This window comes from Ips typographus, linkage group LG6 (genome assembly GCF_016097725.1).
Source record: "Ips typographus isolate SLU linkage group LG6, UJ_Ityp_2.0, whole genome shotgun sequence".
In the NCBI taxonomy this organism is placed as follows: domain Eukaryota; kingdom Metazoa; phylum Arthropoda; class Insecta; order Coleoptera; family Curculionidae; genus Ips; species Ips typographus.
This window is the reverse complement of record NC_138427.1, coordinates 3469220-3497199: the sequence shown is the minus strand read 5'-3', so window position 1 is coordinate 3497199 and position 27980 is coordinate 3469220. Positions and strand designations below refer to the sequence as shown.

The following is a 27980-nucleotide window of genomic DNA, read 5'->3' as shown; positions in this document are numbered from 1 at the left end:
CCATTCAGTTTCCGCGCGCGAACCGCCAACGTTGGGGCGGCACATTGAATTTGGCGCTAAATTACGGTTCGAATTCTCTCTCGACGGCAAAATGCCCTTAAGGATGTAGGGGATCTTGTGAGAGTGCGGTAACTCGGCTTTAACAGCCAATTTATGACTCGATTTTGTGTGTGGGTGTTTGTGCGTTATTATCAATGCTTGACATGGGAGTATCTGTGAGCCAATATTTGATTTTTGTGTTTAGCATGACTATTCTTGGTGAGTTAGGGTTCCAGTGCATATACTACTACATATGAGACTATTAATTGTTAAACCACATATAACGCTTTTTTTGTAAAAAATTAAAATATGTCGAAACACCCACAATCAAAGTTCCACTTCTCAGTGTTTCAAAAACTAATTTCGCAAACTGAGAAAAGCTGAATCTGAAAAACTTTAGCTCCAAGTCACTGATTTATAACGGTGTCATTTATCATAGCGAAATGTTGCAATAAAACTTCGTTTTCTTTTTCATGCATTTTTAAGTTAAGTAAGAGTTAGACTGCATTTTATTACTTGCTTGAAGCATAAGCTATATTTGCAGGAGCGCATTTAAAGTAATTAGTCTCCTGGTGGAAGTAGCCCAAGTTTTTATCAAAAATTATATCTTAAAACTTTTTCAAAGCAATTGTGTAATTTCAGAGTGATGTCGGTAACGAGTTTTACAATAAATTTTCATTAACGTTTACGCATTTTATTTTGATTTAACTTAAAAATTTGATATTTTCTAGTGACAATAAAATGAGCAGAATAGCAAAATACAGGACATTCCAAATTTTATGTAAATTCTTCAGATAGTAGGGTAGTCAAATTAAATTTGAAAAAAGCGTTTTACTGAATTAGTTTCCACCAAGCTGAAATGAGTGATGAAATGATGATATCTTTAAAGGTGAATATACAAAAGATGTTGTAGAAAATTCAATTTAACCCTCTAATATGTATGTACCAGGGGATAGTTTGAATTATTTCGAAAGATATACAACATATGGAAAAGAACACCCTGTATACATTTTGGCGCATTTTAAAGGTTTTACTGTTTTGTGACAATCACGAATATAAAACGTAAGAGGCAATAAATTGATTGAGGTTAAGACTTTTCTAATGGAATGACTATGTTTTCTGATTCACTTTTATTTCTTATTTTATGTAACATGTTTTATGAATAACTGGAACAGTTTGGCAGCTATTTAATGTTTAAAGAAAACTTAATATAATAATAAATAATTACTTGAAATTGAAGTATTCTTTAATAATTTATAGCTATCAACTCTTCGTTAACCATACAACATGTTACATGAAATGTGATCATAATGAGAGATCGAATAAGAAAATGTAATTGAAACATCTATAGGAAAAAAACATAACCTCAATCCATCGCTATAATGTCTGATGTATATTTTTCGAAATAATTCAGGGTTGTTAGACTTTTTACACACAGTGTACATTTTATTGTGGTTATGTTGGTTACTTTTCGTAAAATATAGGGTTTTTTCGTAAACAAAGAGCAACTAAAATAGTAGTGGTAATAGCTAGATTTGAACTCCAAACGTCAATGTCGCAGACTAGACTTACTTTTGTACTAAAATAACATATTTTTTTACAAGTAAATCGAAACTGTAGTTAAAAATAAAAATTATTTTCAGTTTTAAAAAGTCCAATTGCCACTAAATATTTAGTTAGGATAATTTTATTATTATTTGTTACCAAATTAAGAGGAAACTACAACTGCAAAATGGCTTTTAAAATGGGTTTTTCATTATTTAAAGGTCAAGTTTTTATTACTAAAATGATCATATTGGCCAACGTCAATCATTCCATAATTGGCATCTTGTCCGTATACGTAAATACAAAATGCTTGTGACCATTCCGTTTTCTTTCGTAAGAAATTGGATTTAATATTGCTAAAGAATCTTGAGCGTAAATCTAATAAACGAGGAATTCTTATACATGGATTTACCTTGAAATTTTATTGAGCTACAAGTAATTAATTGGTACTTATTTTTGTTTGCTTCTTTTTTCTTGATAATTAATTTAGTAGGTTTTATTAGATACGTCGTTTCGTTGATTTGCTGTAATTTAATCCTGGACAATAATAATTACGAAAAATGTACTTCCAGTGAGTGTTTCAACAAATATGTCGTTTCAACAAGTCGATTTTAAGTACAACTTAAGCTAAATTGAGATTTGAATATGACAGTTCAGTCCAAAAGAACACAAACTAAACTTATCTAAGCTGCCCTTAAACTCAACTTAGCCAATGTTGGGGAAACGGACATAAAAATTTTTAAATGTTTAAAACGGCAGTTTTTATTCAAATAACCGAGATCTCCATGGTGAGGCTCGTAAAACGGACACCCTGTATAAATTATACAGGGTGGTCCGAATTAATTGTAGGATACTTAAAGGGTAGAAAGTACGTGAAAAATAAACGCCAAAATGCCTTATAAACTAGGGTCGAAAAGTGCCACCTAGCGGAGCTAGCAGGCTTTAAGAGTGTGCCCCTAAAATCAGTTTTTTAATTTTAATTCCTAAATGAAAAAAGTTACGCGAATGAAATTTGGCATGCATGTTCACCATTTTTAAGTAACCATTTGGGATTTTTTTTTGATCTTTAAAAATAATCTGAACAGATACGAGAGCCGTTCAAAAAGTTTGGCAAGTTCAAATTTCTTTTAGTTGTGTTTTTTTGGCATTCTGATATGGCACATGTGGTAGCCCATACATTGTCCTAAAAAAGCTTGTCGTGACATTTCTTTTTATTTTGCATAGTTTTTCAGATATCGTCATTTTTTTAAGCTAATGCATGATGAAAAAAAGTTGCACTAGAAATTAAACTGTATTTTTTACCTTCAAAATGACAAATTAATGTTATCGTAATAAGAAAAGATATTATTATTTAGGGGCACACCTTTAAAGCCTGCTAGGGTGGCACTTTTCGACCCTAGTTTATAAGGCACTTTGGCGTTTATTTTTCATGTACTTTCTACCCTTTAAGTATCCTACAATTAATTCGGACCACCCTGTATAGTAGATGGCCAAGGATGCTTCCTTGCGGAACACTCTTACAAACGGTAACAGGATTTGAACATCCCTATCCAATTCTACTATCTTTTTCGGGTTCTTTAGAAACCACACAAAAACAACTTCACTAAAATTATAATATTTGAGTTTCTCAATCAGAAGCTCAGGCACAACCAGATCAAAGGCCTGACGACTATAGTCTAGCAGTACCAAATAGGATACCTGATTATTGTCTAAGTATCTTATAACCATCATCATATAATTAGCTCTAAATCCAGATTGAATTCTAGGTAGTACGTTCATCTCAGATGTAAATTCGTTAATTTGATCGGCTATTATATTTTAAAATTTTTACAAATAGAAGTTTTTAGGCAGAGGACAAATTTTAGAAGTTTTCCAAAATTTAGGAACTGTTTTGCCGGATACCCTTAATGTCAATCGTTAATTATCAATTAGAATGGATTAACACCGAATTCACAGTTAACCATATACGAGAACAAATTATTATATCCGTGAATTGAATCATAAATCGAATGTCATAAAAATCCCGTCCCACCACTTTCTTATGGCTCCGAAAAAAACTCATAAAATTGAATCCAAATTTTATCCCTCGCTAACCAACGTAATATCGTAATATCCTACGTCTGACCGATTTCCCTTTCGTGCCACGAGCAGAAGCTTATTGACTTAAAAAATAATATAAACAGCATCCATAAATCATGCGGAAAAACTCCCCCGCATGAAGCATTAAAAAGTGGTTAAGATATGGGTTGATATGAGAAGATACGAAAAAGTTTCTTTTCAACTTTCTCCAAAAGGAAACTTGACAAGGCACTTGATGATGCATAGAGGCAACTTTTAAAAATAATGCTGTACTGTTCGTGATGGATAGCAGGAAGGCCGCCGTTTGTTACCGGAGCTAAAAAGTTGCTTCGGTTCGTCTTTTTCTTTAGTAAGTAGGGATTATTTACTAGAGGGCAAATCCGTTACCTTAAAAGCGAACGTTTGAGTCGAATATCCAAACATCTTTGATCCCTTACAAAACCTGCGGTTAGCATTCCGCCGTTAGAGAAGAGATTCTCCTACATATCCATTTGCTGATTAATTTACATCCCCGGGGATGGGTTAGCGTTTCGAATTGCAGGATTATGGAAATTGAACATCTTAAGGGCTTTCGAAGTGGGAAACTGTAACTTCTCAATTTTAAAGAGCCGTCAGGGAATTGATTTGAAACCGAGGGAAAATATTACACGCGTACGGGAGAATTTGCGCCGATTGATTTATTTTCCCTGTGGCGAGGTTTGCTTTTACACCTGCGGGTTTTTTTATCGAAAATTGATATTGTTTGAAATACTTACCATAAATAGAGGAATATCCACCCAAACTGTGCATTAAAAGTTTATTAAAATCAAATATTTAAAGAAATTTGAAATTTAGAAATCAAGGAGTATGTATATTTTAATAAATATTTGCGCTAAGGGAGAAAAGTCAATTTTTTGTAATTAACTATTTCTTTAAGCATTTAAGCATTGTAACTGTGTCTTCAGATAAACGGAAACATATTGAATATTTGCAATACTTTAATATCGGTACTTCTAATAGAGCTAAAATGTAATTTAAAAAATTAGGTAAAAAAAATACAAAAAGACAATTTATGCGTATTTAGGATATAAAAAAAATTACTTGAAAAATGATCAGTTTGAGTAAGTAACCTATAATACATATCTAAATTTTTAAAAATATTATAAAAAAAATAACAGAGCCAGGATAACTGGATACATCACAAAGTCGACTCTTTTCGAACCCCAAATAGCACCGAAGAACTTACTAAAGCAATTGCCGCCATGGAACCAAAAAAAGGAAAGCAGAACAGATTAAAAACTTTGGACTAGAAACACTTCAGTGGCTGCTCAACATATTCAAGAAACCAAAAATATGAAGACAAGAGACAAGCCAGGGTCGTTGCTTTCCTAAAGCCTGGGAAAGAGCCAAATGAGGCTAAAACCTGCCGACCAGTCTCCCTCCTATGCCAGACGTTTAAACTAATAGAGCGAATGATTCTCAACATGATGAGAAAGCTAATATCGGAACAAGCTGGCTTTTCACTGGGGAAATCTTGTAGCGTCGAAGTCTTAAACTTTGTCCAATACATCGAGGATGGCTTCGAAGAGAAGATCACAGGAACTGCCTTAATTTACGTATCTGCCTTTAACCATACGGTAAACTACAGAAAATTTATCTACACCAACGATCAACCCACACAGCGAAAATAAGGAAATTTATGTATGCTGACGACACAGCGCTATCAGCCCAAGGAAATAGTTTCCATGAGGTAGAGAGAAAACTCACAAATGCTCTGAACGACCTTTCTACATAGTACGAGCACAATTCTTTCCGACCCACTCCAGCAAAAACCCAAGTGTGCGCTTTCTCCCTTCGCAACATGAAGGCAAGGAGCCAGATGAATATAGTACTACTAAACTAACTAACTAACACCAAAATACCTCCGTGCAACACTAGATCGAACTTTCACATATAAGCACCACTACCTTAACACAGAACAAGAAACAAGGTTCTCCAGAAACTGACTGGACTGGTGACTGGTCATGGGGAGCACAGCCAGAAACATTGAGAACCTCAGTTCTTGCATTAAGCTTCTCTGCAGCCGAATACGCCGCTCCAGTATGGTGTGCATCTACTCATGTAAAGCAAGTCGACGTCTCTGGTTTGGCCGAATAACAAGTTTGCCTGAAACTTACACTACTTCATCAAATATACTCTCTCGCTGAGATAGCACCACCTCACATCACTTAAGAGACCGACCCCAAGGCATCCGCTTTATGGCCGTCAACCAGCCAGCCCCAGACTCCGATCCCGCAACAGCACCTTTGCAAGTTTCTCAGAAAGCTCTAGAATTGGCGCTCTGAGGTTCAAGACCCAATCACCCAACAGAAAGAGAAACTCAACAGACTTCGCACAAGAGTCTCGAGGTGCAGAGAAAACTTGCAAAAATGTGGAATGCTGCCAGAGGACGAAAACACTCAGTGATCCTGCGGAGAAATCTAAAACATGGAACCTCTCCACACTTGCTGACCTGTACCTGTGTGTTTGGAAGGATAGAGTATGATCCGGACATGAAAAGAACGACATTAATATGTAACAGGGAATAAGACAAAAATTATAAAAATAGGAGTGTTTGAAAACTTGATTTTCTGCCCTTTTTAGAACTGAATTTTTGTTTACCCTTATCAATGTGGAACGTAATGTATAATATATGCAAAAATGTACGAGGTGTCCCATTTAAAATAAACAAGTAGAAATCTACTTCCGGTTATACTGGAAGTAACAGAAAAATGAAAATATTTTTAACATATAGAACGCATCGAATTTATCAACTCTAAATTTCTATACATATTTGAACGTAATATACTATTAATGAACGATTTCGGTGGCTAAAACTGTATATTTAGGTCTTTGAGAACGCTGAGTGTAATTAAAATGGTGCACAAACAAAATAACCGGATATAAATTCCTCAAAGTGGATTTGCTATTCAGTCCGACTGAAAGAGGATTGCAGTATTCGTTTCGTAAACACTTGAGATTTATTCGGATAATCGTCAGTTTTTCAAAAGAAATCCTCTTATTTCAGAGGCTTAGGGATATAAATGACTGGTTTTTCTTCCATTATTGGTTCTCTATTCAACCTGATTTCAATAATGATAGGTCCTTTATCACCTCACCACAATAAATTATTGTTGACAACAAATCACCCGACATAATTTCTACATTTACAACGCCCTCATTCAAAAAGTTAGCGACATTGTTCTAACAGCAATATGGCAATTCACTTTTAATGAGTTTGTCAACAACCTGCGTACCCTCTCGGGATAGAGAAGTTAAGGAGCATGGCGAATTGAGAAGATTTTATAACGGCCCCACGACACTGCTGTAGCGTTAACACTATTCATGCTCTGGAAAGAAGGGGATTTCCATGGAAATGTGTTTTATTCTTTCATGGAGAGTCGACGTCACGGACGAAAACGCTCGACGTGATAATTGTTTTGGCTTAAGTTTGTGCTTTTTTAGTAGTTTTTTCATGTCCAAAGAATATTCAAGAGAGTTGTTAACCTGAATCTTTTTAGAGCACAAAGCGTTTATAGTGATTTCTTTCAAAAACGGTCTCTGGATATTTTTAATTAAAATGTGAGTTTGAAAGTGGATTGTTAATGGAAAAAATACAGAGAGCAGTCTTTTATCAATTATATATATAGGGTGGACCATAAGTAATGGGACATAGAGCTACAGCATATTCCTGACATAATAATACGATTTAGCTAAATTGTCCTCTACCAAAAGTTAATAAGAAGAAAGATACAGGGTGTGAAAGCTGAAATTTTGTTCTTGATTTTTTATCATATCATCTGATATAAATTACTGAAAATGTGACTAGTTTTTTCTGTGCTTCTAAGTTTAAACCACGCCGTTTAAACTGATGTTCCAAAAGGAAAAGTTATATTTTTCTATAATTTTGTGTAAAGTTATTATGTCAATGTTTTACTTACCATACATTTCATGTGTGTAATAATGTAATGTTGGTTAAAGTATTTTCCCATTATTCAAAGCTTGAATAATTCAATTCAAATAATGAACTGCCTACAGTTATAAATATTGCATTTGTTGCGAGGTTGTTGTTGCTAAAATAAACTTTGTGAATGCTTGAATTTTTGGTTCCATCAGTGCAATTCTAAAAAATATATAGGAAAATGTTCTATGTTCTATTTCCATGAATTCTAAATAAATAAATACTTATTCTGCTGAAATGTAATATAATTACATTTTATGAACGTAAACTCTGTCTCATACAGAACTAGGCTTACTGTTTTTAGACAAGATTAGCACATAAAAAAGTTTGATTACATTAACATTACATAAACATAAACATTGTTTTCAATATACAGGGTGTATTGCAAATGGCACCCAAGCTTTTCAGTACGTTGTGGAAAACTGCACTCTAAATTCCACAAAAATGTATGTGATGATGTTAGTTAGATATTAGTAGTGGTTTGTTATTTTTTCTCTATGCCATTAAGATTAAATTAGTCTCTGTCGTAGTAAAAGTGAAAAAATCTAATTCCAAAGGTAAAAGTTTGCAGGTAATTTGTTGGATTGTAACATTATTGCATTTTAATGATACAGAATAAAGATTTTAACTTCGTAAAAACTTATAGGTTATGTAGAAGCTAGGTAGCAATATTTTAATAGAGCTAGAAGAAAAACTTTAAGATTGATGAAGATTAACATGAATTTCAATTTTTATATATTAATGATCATTTTAAATTTTTTAGTTAGAGGTAATAGAGTGGCTGAGAATGGCAATATAAGCTGAAAAGAAACAAAGTAACTGGAATTCTTTTACCAAGAAAACTTACTTTTTTAGGAAAATTAACCTAATTTCAGTTATATTAGTTAGTAAGTCAAACTTTTTTTTTTAACAATACTCTGTATGTTTGGAAAGCAGTGTTGCAAATAAAGAAAAGACCAATTAGCAATATTGCTCCATAAATGAAATAAGTTTAACAAAGCCAAGTCGTTCAGAACGAAAAAACAACATCTATTGTGTTTGCTTTACAAAAGAACTCATCAGAAATATTGAGTAAAACGCGTGGCAGTATCGTACTGTTTGCCTAAGGCTTGTTTTAAAACGGTTTGATTTTTAGTGCCTGGATGCTAAATTAATTACTGATAGTGAATGACATAACGCTCCAAGCTAGTAATTCATACAGAGGTGTATTAACTGGAAATTCAAAGTTTAATTAACTTTGTAATTGATTGACTTTATCGTGCGTGTAAATTCGTTCATCTGGTGATAGAGCAATCCTCTGTGAATGTTTTTTCAAGTTATTAAAAATTCTCATAAAGGAATGACAACACTAAAATATACTATTTTCTCATAGACCTAAAAACCTTCCACCTAAAACCAGGTTTTTAGATTTAAACATTTCTGGACAGCTAAAATCCGTCATTCATTATCGTAACTGAGCCCATGAAGAACATTAATAAAAAAACCTTTTGGACCTTTAACACTGGAAAGAAAGGCACAGCTAGTAGATCTCAATGTGCCCTAATCACTGCGGTCGTTGTGACCCAAACTCGACCGCCTTAAATTGCCTTGAATATAAATCGAGAAGGTAGCCGGAACGAGTCTCGTTAACTATCCGATCTTTGAAATAATGGCTTGGAAAATAATTTCAGAGTGCTCTACTTTAGATAACAACTGGACTCGGGGTTGTATACTAGGTGGCAAATGGGTGTTGGTTTTCTAGGGTTTACTACTTGAGATTTATCGATATTTTGGTATCACTTTTAATGCGACGACAAAAGCTGTACAAATTGCTGTTCCTACTGGTAATGATAAGGATCTAGGTGGTGGCTGGGGGGGGTGTTGTAGGTCAATAAGTCCTTCATGAATCACATTTGATTCCAAACAAGGATTACGTTATATCGGGTGTAGGAAATTCCATGTAAACTTTAATATCCTCTTATAATATTATCTCCCCAGTAGTTTCCAAGCTTCGCAACGAAAACCGTAAAATATGGGAGGATTATGTAGAAAATCTCTTTCTCGACAAGAGACCGACTAAAGAACAATCTAATTCTAAGTCGAATAAAAAAAAGCTATACAAATCTCTAAAAATAATAAGTCTGTTGGGCCGTATGAGAGGGCTCTTCTGGCGCTCTTCTTGTCCTCCATTTCATTTTTCTTCGTCAGCTTGTCCATCTCTTGTGGTCGTGGCAAACTATAGGGTCTCCAAACCGCCGAATTCGTCCCTCTGTTTTTACATCCTAAAGTTTTGGAAAATTAGGGTCTGGTGAGTGGGGACTGGCTTTTCCCCTTTTGCGTAGGCAAAGCGGAGGAAAGTACCAGGAGTGCAGTCAGACCCCCAGTTCGCACCGAGATTACTGCATTTTTGCAAGGTTTGCAGGCAAGCATTGCAGTTTTCTCTTTTTAACTTCATGTAGGATCTCCACGCCCTTCTCCGTTCTTCTTAGGACCTCTATCCTACGGTATGTCCACATCTCGAAGACTTCCAATTTTCGCTCGCAATATACGTTCAGGTTCCAAGCTTTCACATCATACAGAAGAATCGGGAATACATAGCATTTGAGCATACGAGTTCTTAGGTCCAGGCTCAGATCGCGATTACAGAGCAGCTTCTTGATACTCATGAAGGATTCACGGAACTTCTCAATTCGAATCTTTATTTCTGAACAATAGTCCACAGAACAGTTGACACTTGTCCCCAAGTAGTCATTGCTCTTGACTCTTTCCAGCTTTTCGCCTTCCACATACAGATCCTCATTTGGCACTTCAGTTTTGGTAACAATCATGTATTTGGTCTTCTTAACGTTGAGTGTTAGACCATATTTTCGACTAGATGTTATGACGTTATTCAACATATTTTGAACGTCGGACATGTTTTCGGCGAGAGGTACTGTATCATCCGCATAGCGCGAATTATTCAGTAGAATGCCGTATTCCACCTTCTTCATTTTCGAGGGCTTTGGTGAAAATTTCCTCTGAATGCAGGTTGAAGAGGTTGAAATAACCATCAATAAAACCAAAACGATTTGGAATTGCTGCTTCAACTGTTCAAGTTATTATATGTGTCATTTACCACATAATCTGCTGATCTGCTAAACAAGCGTTCCAAATCAATCAGCCTGATTGAGTATGTTAAGTCTCCTTAAGAGATAGCACAGTCCTTCTTGGGCCAGTTGGAATATCATCTTTCTAGACCTGATTCTAGGAGAAACAGTCTTTCAAACCTTTTTTGTTTGTTAAATTCTCAGTTCGGAGATACAGGCTGTTAAAATTTGCAATAACTGCTTCAAATAGTGAGATATTTTTTCATAGTTTCTTTTGGCTCTGATTTGCCCACATTGTAACTACAGTTTTTGTTAAGCTTCAAATATATTCCAATACGTAATCCAACAACAACTTAACACCCAATTTCGAAACTCCATCAGTAGGTTTCCCCTTCACTGCATCTAAATTATTCATGATCCACAATAACATCAAAGCGTTTATTTGAAACGACAACATGCTGATTCTACTTTGGAGGAAGTTTTATAGCGCCCGGTTGAACCAGAACTGAACCAGCAACTGCAGTTGAACCTCGTTAACTTTAATATAAGTTGGATTTAATCCGAAATAAACGGGAAATGGCGCAACAGAGTGTAAAACCTATTTAAGCGGTTAAACTTTAGTTTGCGCGCCGAAAAGTGTTTGGAAAACGATTTCATATTCGGTTTCGAGATTATATTGTTATTTATGAACGGTGGAAACTTTACGATTTGTACAATAAGTGAAACTAAGTTTGGAAAGTGATATTTTTCCGCTCTCTACAAAATAAGTAAAAAAAACAAAATCTGTTACAGCAAAATAGAATGAATCTTACCGTTCATCACTCATTCTTTCGGTTTGAAAATTTCTATTCAGATTTATGAAATAAAAAGTTGATGTACTTTTCTCAAAGATAAACCAAGAAAATTCGCTCAGTCATCATAAACATCGTTCTCTGTAAATTGAGGACCTATTGGATAGCGAAAAGCCAGTCGAGCGGAGAATCACACATATCCCTGATATTGCCGGAAAGAATGAGATCTTGGGATTGAACTAGGCTAGGAATAATGATTAATGTTACCAAGTCGAGCAGAAAAGCTATTTCAGACGTCACTTACCCGTAATATAATTACTCACAAATCAGGCCAAAATGGAAGTTTCTTTGCAAGTTAAAGCATTTATCTACATGAGAATTTTACTTGACTAGCGTTATGAAGAAACTCGATTCAGTTATATGATGCATTACTTCAAAATTAGCACGGCAAAATATTTAATATTAATTTAGATTACGGAATAAGTTTTGGAAGTTTGAACGAATTAATTCTCTAAGACGATGAAACTTTGAGCTCACACTTAATCGGCTCAAGCTTGCGACTAACTTTGAGAGCACTAACGCTTTTCCAATTCCGCCACTGTTGAAATAAAGTTTAAATTCAGTTATGTCTAAATTCTAAGCAAACTATGTATTAACTAAAACAGTAAGCAGATTGAATTAAATCCTTCACTAAATGTTCGCATTATTATTCGGACGTTGCTTTTATTAGTGGTAAATGCGGTTCGTAATCATCAGGTACCGTTTTGACCACATTGCATTTAGAGCACATTAAATAATTAATTAAACTCTGTTGTTGTTGGTATAGTGATACATTTGGCAATTCTATCATGATTTTTTACTTTATGGAATATAATCCGACCTAATGCAATAATGTATCCAATTTCTAGTGTTGTGTAGAAAATTTGGTAACATAGTAAAATCAGCATGCCCAATCAAACTAAAATTATTTTAATGTTGTGACACCCCCGGTTATGCCAAAAACTTGCTTATTTTAAATGAGACACTCTGTATTAATATATTTTTGAATACTCTCAATCAATGCTGCATAAGAGTGACTAAATACGTATAACTTATTTTTTCTAATTTTGGCATATAAAGTGACACTTTTCAAAACTGATTAGAGTGACAAAACGTTTTACTTTATGTAACTAGTTACATAAAGTATCACTTTAGGTAACTAGTTATGAAAAGTTCATTTCATCACTCCCTGTTTTTATGCATTTCCGTAGAAACATATGGGCGACATCCATCATAACATGTCACAGTTTATACAAGGTGCTATGAAAGTGAATATTTGTGTTAAATCACTTTAAAAGATGGTTTTCACAGCTTTTTGGTCAAAATTAGAAAAAATTATGTATGCAACACGTTTCGAAAATGTCTTATTGTGTAACTCATTCAAATTGTAGGACCTCGCTGCGCTCGCCCTACAAACATTCATTCGTTACACAAAATCGATCTTTTCGTAACTGGTTACATAAATAGCTATTTTAATATTTTCTTGACTTTAAATCAGTTTTTTATAATCCTAAATCACTTTATGTGATGGTTCATGATTTATTGATGTTTCGGCTTTTCGGCTTAAAAAAATGTAAAAAAAAACAGTACGAGAGGTTTTATAGTTGTTATCCAACATTGTTGCATTATACCAAATTCATCGTCAATCGTATGTTTACTGCTTGTCTTAAGCATGAAAACATATCAAACACAATTCATAAGCTTTACAAACTTACGAAACTTCCATTACATTAATATGTCGTACCTTGGAGCGACCAGTCACAACTCACACAATTCGGAAGTTGAAATGAAGGGCGGAAATCCCTAAGCAAAGTTCTAATGAAACATTTTGACAGGTTCTATAAACTACCGCGCAAGAAACTTAACAATCCTTGGCGAGGCTTAACTGCATAAACAGTGATTTCTTGCGCAACCCCAATGAGGTAGATGCACATTTAACACAAACCCCGTTGACTGCCAAAGTTTTGTTTCAGCTCGTATAGTTCCTGGGGCAATTTGCTACCAGGTGCATTTTACTACGTCCTACTTGAAATTAGCGAGTAAATTATACGGCGTTTGCTACCTGGATTCGCTTATGAAACTTTTCAAATTAAAAATCTAGGAAATTATTATTGAACTTGGTTATGGCGTCATTAAGCACTATAATGGCTCCATCATCTAGGGTTGAATGGAATATGTGTCGATTATAATTAAATTTGGCTTATCTATTAATATAAAAAGGATGCCCATTAATCATCACATTGACTGATTTCAATGCATTTATTAGTAGGAAAATCAACATGAAATTATAGTGGTGTGAAGCGTGAGTTTTATCGTATTATTCCAGGCTTGCCATAAGTATTATTCAAAATTCAATTTATTGTTTACGTTGGGCTTATTAAGTCTGCGGCAGGTGTTTTCGTCGCATTACGATAAAATTCATGGAAAATTGAGATTGGAAATTTATGTTTTAATTTGAAACTAGTATTATGGCACGCTGTTATTGGCTAATAAGTTTAACGTACGAGAAGTGAGCTGAATTACAATGAATCTAGAGACTTAGACGATCACAGTGATATACAGGGTGAACAGATGATTTCCAATTGCTATTGGTCTCGGTTCTTGCCATAAGATCTCGTTTGACCCTTTGGATCTGATGTTCTTGTCTATATCTTGTTCTCTCCAGCTCAGTCTGTGTCTTCCCCTCCTCCTTCTTCACTGGGGCGTCCATTGAAGGGCTTTCCTTGGTATCCTATTTTCTACAATTCTCTAGACATGCCTGTACCATTTAAGTCGGGTTATTTGAATGTCTATCATAGCGTGCTTCACGCTCATAATCTATCTTATCCTTTTGTTCCGGAATCTATCCAACTTTGATTTACCGTCTCCAATAGTCCCTTTCTGTGACTTCCAATGATTTTATTGTTTTTTTCTTTTAGCGGCCAGACTTCACTACTATAGGTAACAATGCTGTTAACTACGTCACTGTATATTCTATGTTTGTTTTCTTTGGATATTGTTCTATTCCATAGCATACCGTAGAGTAGCCTAATCGCCTCATTTGTGATGTGCATGCATTTCGACTTAAGCGTGTTTTAAAGTCAGTTTCATACAGTTGAGTTAAACTTGTGGTTAACTAGATATCGGTTAATTTTGCAAATACCTTGAAACTTGTAGTAGATTAAAAAAAGAAGAAAAACTGATAAGTTTCTAAATTGAACTATAAATTTGGTCTGTCAATTCTTAGTCTTTGACGGCCTGGCATAATAAACTTTGGGTAATAGTTATTTTATTATTATTATCCGCAAAATATTTGTATACACATAATATGTTTTTTGAATCACAATAACGCATTTACAGACAAAAAAGTGATACGGTTCCAAACTAAACTGTACATCGTTTTGAACTGTGCGGCCTGTACATAACCTCAAAGACAGTAAATATAATTAGTTTAAAGCCAGAGTGCCGATTCAATTTCTTCATGAAATACGTGGTAAAATAAATCTGAGAACGCCACTCTTTTTGTCAGAACCAATCTGTGTTGTGGCAAATTTAGACAAAAGTTGTTAGGAAACATTGAAGGAAGTGTAGGAATAAAAGTTTCATCCATACAGAGCGGGAATTTTATCTGAAAACTTCCAGCATTATTTCCACTACAAAAGAATTTGTTACTTTTGAGTAAAGCTGTTTGCACCTTCAAAGAAATGTCTTACCTAATACTTGAGGATGGAGGGTTCTTGAAATGTTTGGTTTTTAGCGAATCGCTTTGATCTTCCTAGTAGTGGGTTTTTGTCTTATAAGAGTTTTTCGCTGTAGATTAAACATTGTTAATGTCAGGAAAATCAAGTCTTTTACAGCCATTTAAAATACACATTCAATAGATTTCAGCTCCTATTAAATTTACAGATCTTTCTAACTGATCAGGATGATTATAACTTTACAGGAGTTGCCAGTTTTCTCGTTAATATAACGTTCGAAACACACTTATGATGAACACTACATGTTAATAAGCGGTACAGAACAGTTTTCCAATAATTGTCAAAGTTGTATCAAAATATAAACAGTGTGATACATAAACCATCCTCAAAAATTTACTCTTTTCGTGTTGTGAGCAGTAAACTTCTCACAAAGGTGAATATTTCGGGTTCTTGGATGTGTCTTAAATTTTTTCAAATTGTGTGTATTTACGTTTGAGTTACGTCTACTACGACTATAAAGAAAACTTTTATTTGCAGGAATCCAAAGTCTGAAAGAAATTGAAATAAACATACCACAGGGAGTCCGAATAGGAGAAACTATAACTTTACAATGCAAGTACGATCTAGAAGATGAACCGCTCTACACAGTAAAATGGTATAAAGGTTCAAAGGAGTTCTACAGGTTTATTCCTAAGGAGTTGCCCAATACCAAAGTGTTTCCGTTACCAGGGATTGATGTAGACGTAAGTACAATTTTTTTGTTTTGCTTTTAGATTGATCGTTTTATGAGCAAATAGTTGTTTTCCTAACAAGTGCGGAATATATACCTTCTTGCACGCTGACTGAAGTTGTCGACTGCGGAAAAGACACTTTATAGGAACATCAGTTTTTCTTTCAACAATTGGAAAGAACCATAATTGAAAATAAATAATAAATTAAAATTGAAAAGAAATTTTTAATAATAGTGAGTTTAACAATATTGTTCTTTTATACATATTCGTATGTATCAGAGAGAAAGCGGGATCTTACATATAAAGGATACATATTCGAATACTGTGGAGGCGAGAAACACAAACGAGCCACAACCGGTGTAGGCCTGCTAATTAATAACAAATTTACGCAGACTATAAAAGATACATTCTACGTCAATGAGAGATTTGTTCTAGATATCGACAAAATACATCTTCTCAGCGTCTACGCCCCGGACGCCAACAAAACCAAAGAGGAAATTGACACCTTCTACGAGCACCTGCAGGATGAAATCGATAAAGATAAGGAAATAATCTTGACTATGGGGGATTTGAATGCCAGAATTGGAAACTCAATGAAGAAACGTTTCAATGAAGCACACGTTAACAACAGCGGAGAAACTCTGACCACATTCTGCGCACAGAACGACTTAAGAATAAATAAAACATACTTCAATCACAAATCGCAACACCAGATAACCTGGTCGAACACACAAGTACACTCGTCCATGATTGTTCTATAAGCATCTACAATATGACAATTTTCCTTTCTAATAACTAACCAACTTTATAGGCGTATTCTAACAATTGTGGATTCTAATGTAAGTCTGTATTTAAAGGATGAAATAAAAGCCGTAATATAATCTGACAAAGGTGTTTTTAACGTTACTGGAAAATAAGTGTGCGAGAAAGGCATAATGTATTAAAACAGTATGCATGCTGGTGAAGCAAAATAACGCACTCTCGTTTCAATTGTGGAACATGTCGTTGCGACGTGTGAAATAAAATTTCAATATTTTCTTCTTTTTCGCAGCGCTTTTTAGTTTCTGGCAGATGGAAATTATGGAAATTGTGTGCGATTCGAACAGAATTCTTGAAATTCATGCAAGTCCCGATTGCAACGGGCGACTTTTTTAATTTATGCTAAAAGACGAAGAAGCAAATTACCTGTTATGGAACATATTTTAGAAAAGTCCACTTAATTAAGCCACAATGCTAAACATGCCGGTTACATTTTAAAGTATTTGCAGGCGGATTTCGAGTTTGGGACTTTTGCATTGCGACTTGAACAGTTGTTCAAGTGCGACATCCTGCGGGTTTAATTTTGCTCCCTAAAACATTGTCACGTTTAAAACATTCACGTTTTAAATTAATGCTTTGAGAAACATACTTTAATGCTATCTACAATTATTAATTTTGTCTTTTGTTTTAAATGCAAGAACGTTTCTTTGGATTGTTTTGAAATATAGATTACAATATCAGGAATGGTAACTAGGTTCAGTATGCTAGTTATTTTCACGTTTTTACCTTAAATCTGGCTCATAAACAATAAAATCAAATACACACTATACACACATAAAGTTAGGTACAACACTTACATTACTAACTTAGAAAATAAACTTAACTAAAACCACACTAAAGAGAGATTTTAATTTAATTTGATTTATAACTTACTCAAACAAATTTGTTTGGTTTTCATTGTAATAAATTTAGATTAACATAAGAAAATAAGCAATTTAACTTAAGTTAAATATCAAAACTACCTACTCTACTAGCCCCATCCCCGCATGGTTTATCTGCTAGAACGTATGTAAATTATTTCTACTTTACATTTACTACTAAAAAATAACTAAAACTACGCATGTGACATTTTAAAACTAAAAAATACTGGAGCGTTAAAAGAAATTTGCATATATGCTACAAATCGTGAAGTAATTGGAATTGGAACTGCAGTCGCTCTTCACAACCAAGTTTCTTTTTTGCTTTTTTCAGAATGTAATATTTCTATATCAAACTTTATTAGTTTCTACGCTATTGGAAGTTTGGTGGATGCAGAAATGGATAACTATCATCTCTCGAGAGAGTATAGGATTGAGCTAACATAAAATGAACCAATGTCTACTTTTTTCAAATTGTAAATAAAATGTTATATTTTTCATATAGCAAAATTATTGGTTAATTTACTTCATTATCTCCGAAATGCTTCGACCGAAGTGAATATTCTAATAAAGCTGGAAAGAGCTAATTTCATTCTCGAATGGGTTAGAAATGTCTTTTTCGTCACACACAACAAAAAAAAACATAATGACAAGTGAAGAACCACTATCTATTCTTATTTTTTAGTCTAATTCTGACTTCAAGAACTATAATAAAATGAAAGGAAATAATACCGAAATGGTTGGTTCAAATTTTTTATTTATATCCGAATGCTAAAAATTATTTCCTTTCATTATTTACAATAAACCACTCTATGTATATAAATGTTATGTTTTTTATTTATAAACAGTTATACCGTGTTAATCACGTAGATAGTAAACAATTAATAACGCACTGCTAGCCTATCAAGAAAATGTAACACAATTTTGTATAATGTAAGTGAAGCATATAATATCTGATTATAGTCTTCTAAAAAGATTGTTTCTTATGAACATTTTTGGTTAATTTCTATGTAGTATTTGGTGATTTACTCCAAATTGCACTTAATTTCTATGACATCATAACAAATCTTTTCGTTTCCGAGATATGGATGATAACTTTGTAAGCCATCTTCAAGGCGGCCATAAGAATTTAGATAGATATAGAGAGAAAATAAAAGCATGAGGGTACTACACAACAAAATCAAAGTAAAGGAAAAGCCGAAATAACTAAACTGAAAGATGAGAGAGGACAAATAACAAGCAACAGAGAACAAATATTAAAGAAGACTGCTTTTGTTATATCTTTATTCAGTGGTTTTAGCTCATATTTCTGTTGTGGGCGTTTTCTAGTAGTTTTACAATTTACTATTGATATCAACGTATATTATTATCGTTTTAGTTCTACATTGAAATTTATTCTCCAAAATAACAATAAGTTCAGTTAACTTTTATTACGAAATACAATTGGTCAGAACGAAACGTTAATTAAACTATCCATAAAATATGTTAATAGAGTGGCCATAAATGCATCGTAATTTACCACTACTATTTAGAAATAAACTGCTTTAATTAATTGCATTTCAGTTCTATTGTTGAATTGTAAATAAACCGTGTGATAAAGTTTACTACAACCATAATATGCATCGTCCGCTTAATCAAGTTGCTTGATTTTGAAAATTGGACAAATCTGATGTGCTTTTTTACAATTTTGATAAGAACTAGTAGGGAAAGTCACTAAGTATAAATACTTAAGAATAACTGTCAAGGAGTTGAATAAAAATGGTACAGCTGTAGTTACATTGACTTGTGTAGAGCTGAGCATCAATAGTGAGAATAGCCATAATGATATCCAACATTCTGGGTGTGAATTCTTGAAATAAGATAGGGAGTTACCAAGATTATGCAGAAAGTGAATGAAACCTGCCTTTGTCAGCTTCTTCTGTCACATTCTAATAAAATATCTCTTGAGAGTCCTGCTCCTTGCTTTCAACCATTTCAAGATCTGACTGACCATTTTAGTTTATTGCGTGTTCTGGCAGTTCCCATTCACATAGCCATTTCTGCAAAATTTGTGTCAAGAAATTGTTTTTTTTTTTGACAACGAAACATCTTCACGAATCATAGAGCTTACTAAATATTTCAATATTCAATGTGAACTGTATGTGTAGTCATTTTATTTAATTGTAATCATACACTACTTAAAAAGCATAAATTTTTAATAAACTATTTTTGTTACAGTTAAGCAAAAGCACACCAAACGAAGTAGTTCTGAGAAATGTCCAGCCAGAGGTGACTGGACGATATAAATGTGAAGTTTCTTCAGACGCACCAAATTTTGACACCAAAATGAATTCTGGCTACATGTATGTTGTGCGTAAGTACTATTTTATTTGTATTAATGATGTTACAAATATTATTATTTATATTATTAGATATTATTAATTTCGTTCTGAAGGAAATCATCACTAACGTATGTTCTAAAAGTTTTGGCACAAAATATTTACCTCGATACTCAACTAAACTATTCTATCGAATTATTTGGAGTGGTCCATTCTGCTCTACCAGACGCACATGTAAAAAATTCTGGATGGAATTGAGAATAATTTCTCTCAGTTTTTCGTAAATTCGCAATTTTAATTGTTCTTTACCCTAAACCTTCCTAGAGAGTGAAGTCCAAAAACACTCTTTTGGGCACTTTTGGAAAATTATCTTTTTGGAAACATAAGAGAATGTGCTGTTTTCGAAGCTAGGTTTGAGTATCTCTTGAGTGATGGTATAATGTTAGCTCTGGCCAAAACTTGAAATTGTCATTAGCATAATATTCGGGGACAAACTGAAGTAATCTGAAAAGGAAATTATCAATATTTCTGACTATTGTAGTTTGCGCCCCAAACAATCTGCAAAGTTCACTTTAGGTTTGTATCTAGCATTGTCAGGACAATCCTCAAAGTTGTCCATATAAAATCCATCTTTTGCTTTAATTTCAGAATTACACAAAGTGATATAATGATTTTGTCATTCACGAAATATACCAGAGTACGCTGACGACAGCTTCTTCGTATATAAAATAGTTGACGAGTATTTCTCTTTCTTTCCACATTTTAGTATCTTCTTATCCTTCTTCTATCCGTTTTTGGACATATCCTCTCCGTGTTGTATCTGATCTGTATTCTATCTGGAAAATCACCCCTCTCGCTTTTCTCTGAATGCTAAATATGTTGTGTACATGAGAAGAATATCGGCTCAAACAGTTATACCAGTTATACTAATAAAGGTTTTAATATTAAATAAGCTCCTAGTATGATATATTTATTTATCATACACACATGGTGATGATGATGGTGTCAGTGCCATAGTAAGTCACTGGCACATAAAAAGTGCAGTAAGAAGCATTTTACTTTACTTCACTGCGTACTTAATTATAACACAAAAGCAGAAAAAACCAAAGAGAAACGAATTTGTCATGAATTAAAGTGTAACCGCATTTCTCAATTAGAAATTTGGGTTTCAAGTAATTACATTCTTTGTTAATCCAAAATAGTGGCCCTTTATTATTCAAAATCACGGAATTATGGTTTCCAAACAAGCAGCTGGTTAGATTTGAACACCGTCCCTGTTAGCAGATGGAAATGGAATTTCCTGCGGTAATCAGGTCAGCTACACAGCAAACGCCCATCCCATTTACTTCATTTGTAACTGTAATATTTGGTTAAGGGTTTAGGACCAATTAATATCATTTATAGAGCTTAGTATTTAATTAAAGGTATGAAAGACTTAAGTAATTATGAACTGTATATCTAATAATATCAAAGGGTGATCTTTAGCTTCCTAAGTTCACGTATGTATCAATATCTCGTATTATTTGCTTTTGCATGAATTTCAATTGTACACCCATTTTTACATAAGTATGCAGTTTCTGTCTCCGTTTGGCATATAAACGAGCTAGATAAGGCCAATTTGCATTCTCCGCGCGCTTTATATTGATTCATTTATTCATGTATATAAAGTGCTTGTAAACAAATGTTCATTTCAAAGTATACGGAATTGTTTGCTTTGCACAGATATGTTTGCAAACTAAAATATTTCCTTAACAAAAGTTTATATCAGTTTTCTTAGTGGTTAATGGTTTTGATAATAAGCTTATTTTAGGCAGTAGAAATTATTTGAGTCTTTGTTTCCAGATGCTAGTTCAGGAGATCCTACTATGATGATTGACCGAAATTTTGCTGATGTTGGTGATTTTATTTACGCGAACTGTACTAGCCAACCCTCGTATCCTGCAACTAATATTAGTTGGTTTTTAAATGGAAAAAAGGTAATTTTTTTAAATACATTTTCATTCTTGAAAAAGTAGAATAATTGATTTTGTTGATTTTCTGTTCAGGTCTCACCAAAATTTACAAAGACACTCAATGGAACTCAGACGAATAATAATAAACAGAAGCAAGTAGTGACAGTATCAGATATTGAGCTGCATATTAAAGAAGATACTTTTCAGGTGAGTAAGATATTCGTATTTTCTTGTAGCATACCCTGTATTCTATGATTAGGTACAGAAAATGATTTTGGTAAGGTGTGCTGGGTCTACTACCCACGCAGTATTATGAAAATTATCGCAAGAATGTTAGCGAAAATGTGAAATGAAAAAAATGGTTCGTAAAATCCGAATTAGATTTCACACACACATCATTCCCAAATCAAATTACCACGTAACAATTTCAATAAATGGAGTTTACTTAATAGCAAAACTTAAGTGTTTGGCACGCATAGATAATTGCTTAATAAAATATTTCTATTTCAGAGTGGTAAAGCCAAACTAAGTTGCGTGGCCACATTGTTCAACATATACCGAGGAGAGAGCAACGAAATATTAGAAGAAACGAAACCGAGACCCAGACCCTCGTCTGTTTTGGGACCTAGGGATGATAGATCTGGTGAGTTTACAATTCAGCATTTCGAATTACCCGATAGGGTAATTTTAACGGCCCTTTTTGAATTGATGTGTTGTTGGTCTGGAATTGGATCAATACGGTAACTTTAGAAACCCTATTTTATGAAACTGCCAACCTTTTATAAATTTTCCTATAATGTATAAAAAATAACGTATTTTGTTAATTATTGCGTTAAAACTAATACAAGCAGCGATTGTGAAAATTAAACCTTCACAACTTGATTTATTGCAATTACACATTTTAATTAATATATATAATATTCCATTCGTTCACTGCCAGACAAAAAATTAATAACTCATCTGCATCTAATTAAAGCCAATCTCCATTGTCAACAATACAGGAAATGGAGCGCAAACATTGGCGAAAATAAACACAAAGAAAATATTTCTTTTTCCAAATTACTAGCATCATTCATTTTACACATATTAATGAACATATAATAACAATCCAATTTCGAAATGGATTCAGATGAATAAACGCCCAATTTATTTACATAGATATAATAGAAATTCTGCGCTCTGGCGACCTCGTAGATTTTCATAATGCTGACAGAACGATGAGCTGCTTATTTTCTCTTAACAAAATAATTACTAATACAGTTATGAAACAAAAAGTAATATTTACCTTGGATTCAATTATGATTAATGTCAATTCGAGTTTAAAAATATAACAAAAAAAACGAGTGGATATTTTAAATTAAAAATGGGTATTCATAAATTTGCAGATGAATTTTTTTGTACGATTTAATATGAATTATTTGTTTCATTCAGGACAATTGTTCTCGCTGTATAAAAAGTAAAATTTAGCAATTTATAGCTTTTGAAAAAAAAGGCTTTTCTAGTTATAGCTTAATCGATGTTGTAACATGTTCAGTATTTATTTACTACTTTTGTTCTTTTAATGTGGTTCATGTAAATCGGATTTTTGTTTGAATTTTGATATGTTAATCTGCATTGTATTCTCTATAATACACATCCAAAATGACGACGATAACTCTACTGCTTGCTGAAATAGCCTAATCAAAAGGTGTTCTCTAAAACCAAGTGATAGTCGCAAAATTGTTTACTTTGAGATTATAAAACTAAGTGAAGAACTCAAGTGAAGTTAGTGAATTTTGAATATTTTATCATTATATTACAATTTTCTTTATATTTCAGATTAAAAATGGCGTTAAATATTAGTTGCTAAAGTATCCGAATTTAAGTTAAAACTTGTTTTCTAACTGCAAATTGACAATTTGGACATTTTGATGTTCTGAAACTAGGTGAAGGACTTAAGTGCGATTAGTAAATTGTGGATATGTTATTTTGCAATAAAGTCGCAGTTAACAACGCTGAAGACTTTTGATTGCTAAAGCGATTCCGCATCAGTGGGATTTGGATGGACAAAATGGAACAGGGCGGCTCTAATCTATATACGAATAAAAGCTATTGTGGAAACCATTGTGAAGCCAACAAAAAAACAACAACGCTGGAAATATGAGTGTGCAAGATATATATTTTAATAAAGGTAGTTGAATATCGACAAAATTGAACGCTTTAACACGATATGTATAAATAATGTGAGGTAAAATGACTGAAGCTACAAACGGAAAGCTTGCCTAAATCAATTAAAATTTTAATGTATGCAAAATTTGTATAATTCATGGGAACGCCGTTATTTGAAAATCACCGTTTAATTACAAATAATCCACTAGATTAGCATAATACTGTTTTAAATTTTTAATGATTTTCATTATTCTAGCCTAACAGATTTAGCTGGTATTCAATCACGAAAATAACTATCTAGCAAAGTAAACACTTCAAAATAATTATGTTAAGGTAAATAACAAGCTGCATAACAACCACGGTGAATGAAGATTATAAACATGGCTGTTCTGGCTTTATATTATGGCTCTACTGACCACTTTGCTTTTAAAATGTCTGTGGGACTTACTACGTTGCCAGGCTTTAGTGCAGATTAAAAGGACCTGGATTAGTTTGTTTTATTTTAGCTGGGCTCTTTTTGTGGCACCGACAGAGATAAATTGCGGTTGCAGTTGCAATTTGCATGAATTGTTAGTCAAAGATACGTTTCCACCTTTGTGTGTTCAGCAGAAGATGCTTTGAAAACCCGCTAAATTTGGACTTTCAGTTGTATTATATTATTTTAACAGTTGTGGATTGCAGTGCAATTCATTGTTCGCAATCACTTTAGAATCTAATGGAAAATTTATCTCGTCCGATACGTCTATAGGACAAAGACATTGTCCGGGTTGCTCTAGAATCAGGGAGACATTGCACATTATCGTAATTGCCTCGCTGGGTCTTGCATCTTACAAAGTCTATAAGCTCTCAAGTTCTGTCAGGCATTATCAAACATTGAAGTGCATTGTCTTCGTTTCAACCTGCAGATAAGTTCAGTTTCGTGCTGGCTGAGCTTTGCTAAAGGGACTCGAAGCAATTAGATTGCAGGTGGTGATTGTTTTATAGATAAAACAACATACGTTTCAATAGTTAAGTAACCAGTTATCAAAAATTTATTTTGTATTTCAAGATTTTGTAAGAGAGTAAATTAGATTTACTTGGACACCAGTTTTTATTGGCGCAAGTAAATCTCCTTAATAACATGTGTAAAGAATTTGCAATTTGCAAAACAAGCAATTACGAATTTGATAAGCGAGATGCTTGCGACAAGGCCTGCTGAAACTGCTGTGTAGTAACACCATTAAAGTTGGCACGACTTGTGGCTCTCCTCTAGAAGAGGTATGTTCACCTCTGATGTTGAGTTAGTCGTGAACTACTTAACAAGCTAACAAGCACCGATGGCCTACACTGCATAGGGTACGCAGATGACATCGTCGTAGTAGCCAAGAGATATCAAAGTCACTGAAAGATGGTGCCCTGCCATGGGGCTGACTATAAATTCAGCCAAAACCACTGTTGTATCATTCACAAGAAGAAGGAAGCAGGTAAATCTGAAAACGATACAAATATCTTAAGAATTCATGGAATTCAATCACGAAATTAAATTTCTAGGAATAACACTAGACCACAAACATTCAGGAAACTGCCAGTAAAGCCACAAAGGCCTTAATGGTGTAGAGAAGCCTGACAGGAAAAACCTGAGGTTGTAACCCAAGCATTCTGAGATGGATGTATACCACCATGATTATAAGCATTATTACGTATAGGGTAACTGCTTGGTACAATAAAACCAGACAAGATACTGCTAGGCATACCCTTAGCAAAGTACAAAGATTGGCATGCCTATGCATAACAGGAGTCATGAGAACTTGTCCTACAGCGGCATGCTTAACCTCACACCCTTGCTTAACCTCACACCCTTGCCCTTTAGGGTTTAGAGTGGCTATGAACGGAGTTGAAGAGTGAATGCTTGTAAGTAAGAGAGCTTGGACATCTCTATTAAGAAGCATTTCATATCCAACGTATCCAAAAGATGAAACTATCAGGAAATTTAACTTTGGAAGTACGTTTTTTTGTGCAACAAGAGAGAGTGGACTAATGAATCTGTTACTTACTGTATGAGCAAACACACGATTATATGCTATGCGGATGGGTCCAAACAACACAAGGCAACAAAAGCGGGAGTGTATAAGACATGAACCAAATAGTATCTTTCGGCTATCGCAAGCAGGATATTGTAGTTCTGACCGATAGTCAGGCAGCCATAACAGAGCTGAAGAACAACCCTAGTCAGCTCTAAAATGGTATGGGAATGGATAGGCAAACTTAATGAACTAGGCAGAAATAATAAAGTCATCTTGCTTCAAGTTTCTGGACACAGACAAATTAAGGAAAATGAGAAAACCAACATTCTGGCTAAAAAAGAAGTTAAATTCCTTTTACAGGACCAGAATTCTTTTGTGGCTTGGGGAATTACTCCTGTAAACACGAGCTCTAATTGAAGGAGGAACTCACTTGATTGCCGCACTCTAAGAAACTTCTTGGAGGTTACAACCAAAGGAATAAAAAAGTTATAAAATTGAGCAGAAGAAACCTACGCTCACTCACAGGTTTCCCTTCAGGACACTATCACTTCAGAGGCCACCTGAAGCGGATATGCCTGGGAAAACGCGGAGACTGGAGCTTCTATGGACATGAGGAAGACTCCTGAATACCTGTTTGGTGAATGTAATGCAGTCTCAAATATAAGGACCAACTCGTTCGGTAGCAGCATAATCAATGATGGGGAGATTTTTTCTCTAAAGCAATTCCAACGACGTTTGTTATTGCATTAGAACACGTAAAACATTTGCTACAAATATTTTTTTTAATACGTATTCTGTAACACCCTATATAGTAAAACTCGGCTGATTTTTGAACATTTAATAATGACGGTCATCATTGTCAAATCGGCCATATTGAATGACTAATGAAATTATTTGTGTGATAATTTTCAAGAAACTTTAAGAAATACTACTGAGAATACCACCAACAATTAAAATAATTTTTGAATGCTGACAAATATTCTGATTTTTATTTCTTTTGTTGCAGGTAGTCATCGGTTGGTTATTCCCTCATTAGGACTACTTATCACTATTCTTCTCAACCAAGTATACCGATAAAGTTTTCAGTCTTTGATACTGACTGGAATACAAAGATTTTTATTGATAGTTTCGTCTTTCGTATGAGTGCAGAAAGGTTTATAAAGTATCTAAACGTTTGTTAATAAAAAAACACAGTTTCTATTGCAATTAATAACTTAAAACACTTAAAAAGAGGGGAGTCAAAACTAAAATACATATCAGATATTAAGAATATTTATTATTTAACTGTAACCAATTTGCACTATTAATATGAGAACGAAACTTTCAGTAATTATCGGTTTTTATAGTAATGAATTCAATCAAGTATGTAAATAATATTTGTACATAATTCTGTAGCCAAATGGAAAGACTAAATTGATACAATCGATGTTCAGGTCGCTGGAGGTGCAAAGTATTATTATTTGTAAAACCCATATATATTATTGAAATTTTGCCTTTTTCAACAGTAAAACTTAGTTTGCCTACAGTAAATCCTTGAGAAAAGCAAAATGTCTGGTATAACAATCCTAAAACCCACATTAAAACAATAATAAGATACTAAAAATGTGGAGTAGAGATACTCGAAATAATAATAAATAATAATTGTTTTGTATAGGATGAAATGTTTTAATTGTAACAATCTGTATGACCTCTAATCGTGTTATGAATAATATTGCCAAGTTTTTGTAATATTTTGAAAATTTATTTTAAATTACATTTTTAGCTTTTTAATGCAGATTTATTCAAGTTTTATGACTTATTTCTTTCAGAATTTTTATTGTATATTATTAATTTTGTAACATATAGCTCAAATGAATGCAGTATTATTGTTCAACATTATTGTTTGTGTAGTTTACTTTAGGCAAAAAATGTTAATAAAACGGTTTTTAAAATACCCAA

General features: G+C 33.7%; 1 protein-coding gene across 1 annotated transcript; it reads left to right on the top strand.

Annotated features, from left to right (window-relative positions):
• LOC145730638 (CD166 antigen-like) lies at positions 1-27980 on the top strand. Its single transcript, XM_081981956.1, has 7 exons — positions 1-258; positions 15752-15957; positions 19839-19974; positions 21782-21915; positions 21985-22098; positions 22402-22534; positions 27049-27980. Exons 1-7 carry the CDS (start codon positions 195-197, stop codon positions 27117-27119), a joined length of 858 nt encoding a protein of 285 aa, XP_081838082.1. The 5' UTR covers positions 1-194; the 3' UTR covers positions 27120-27980.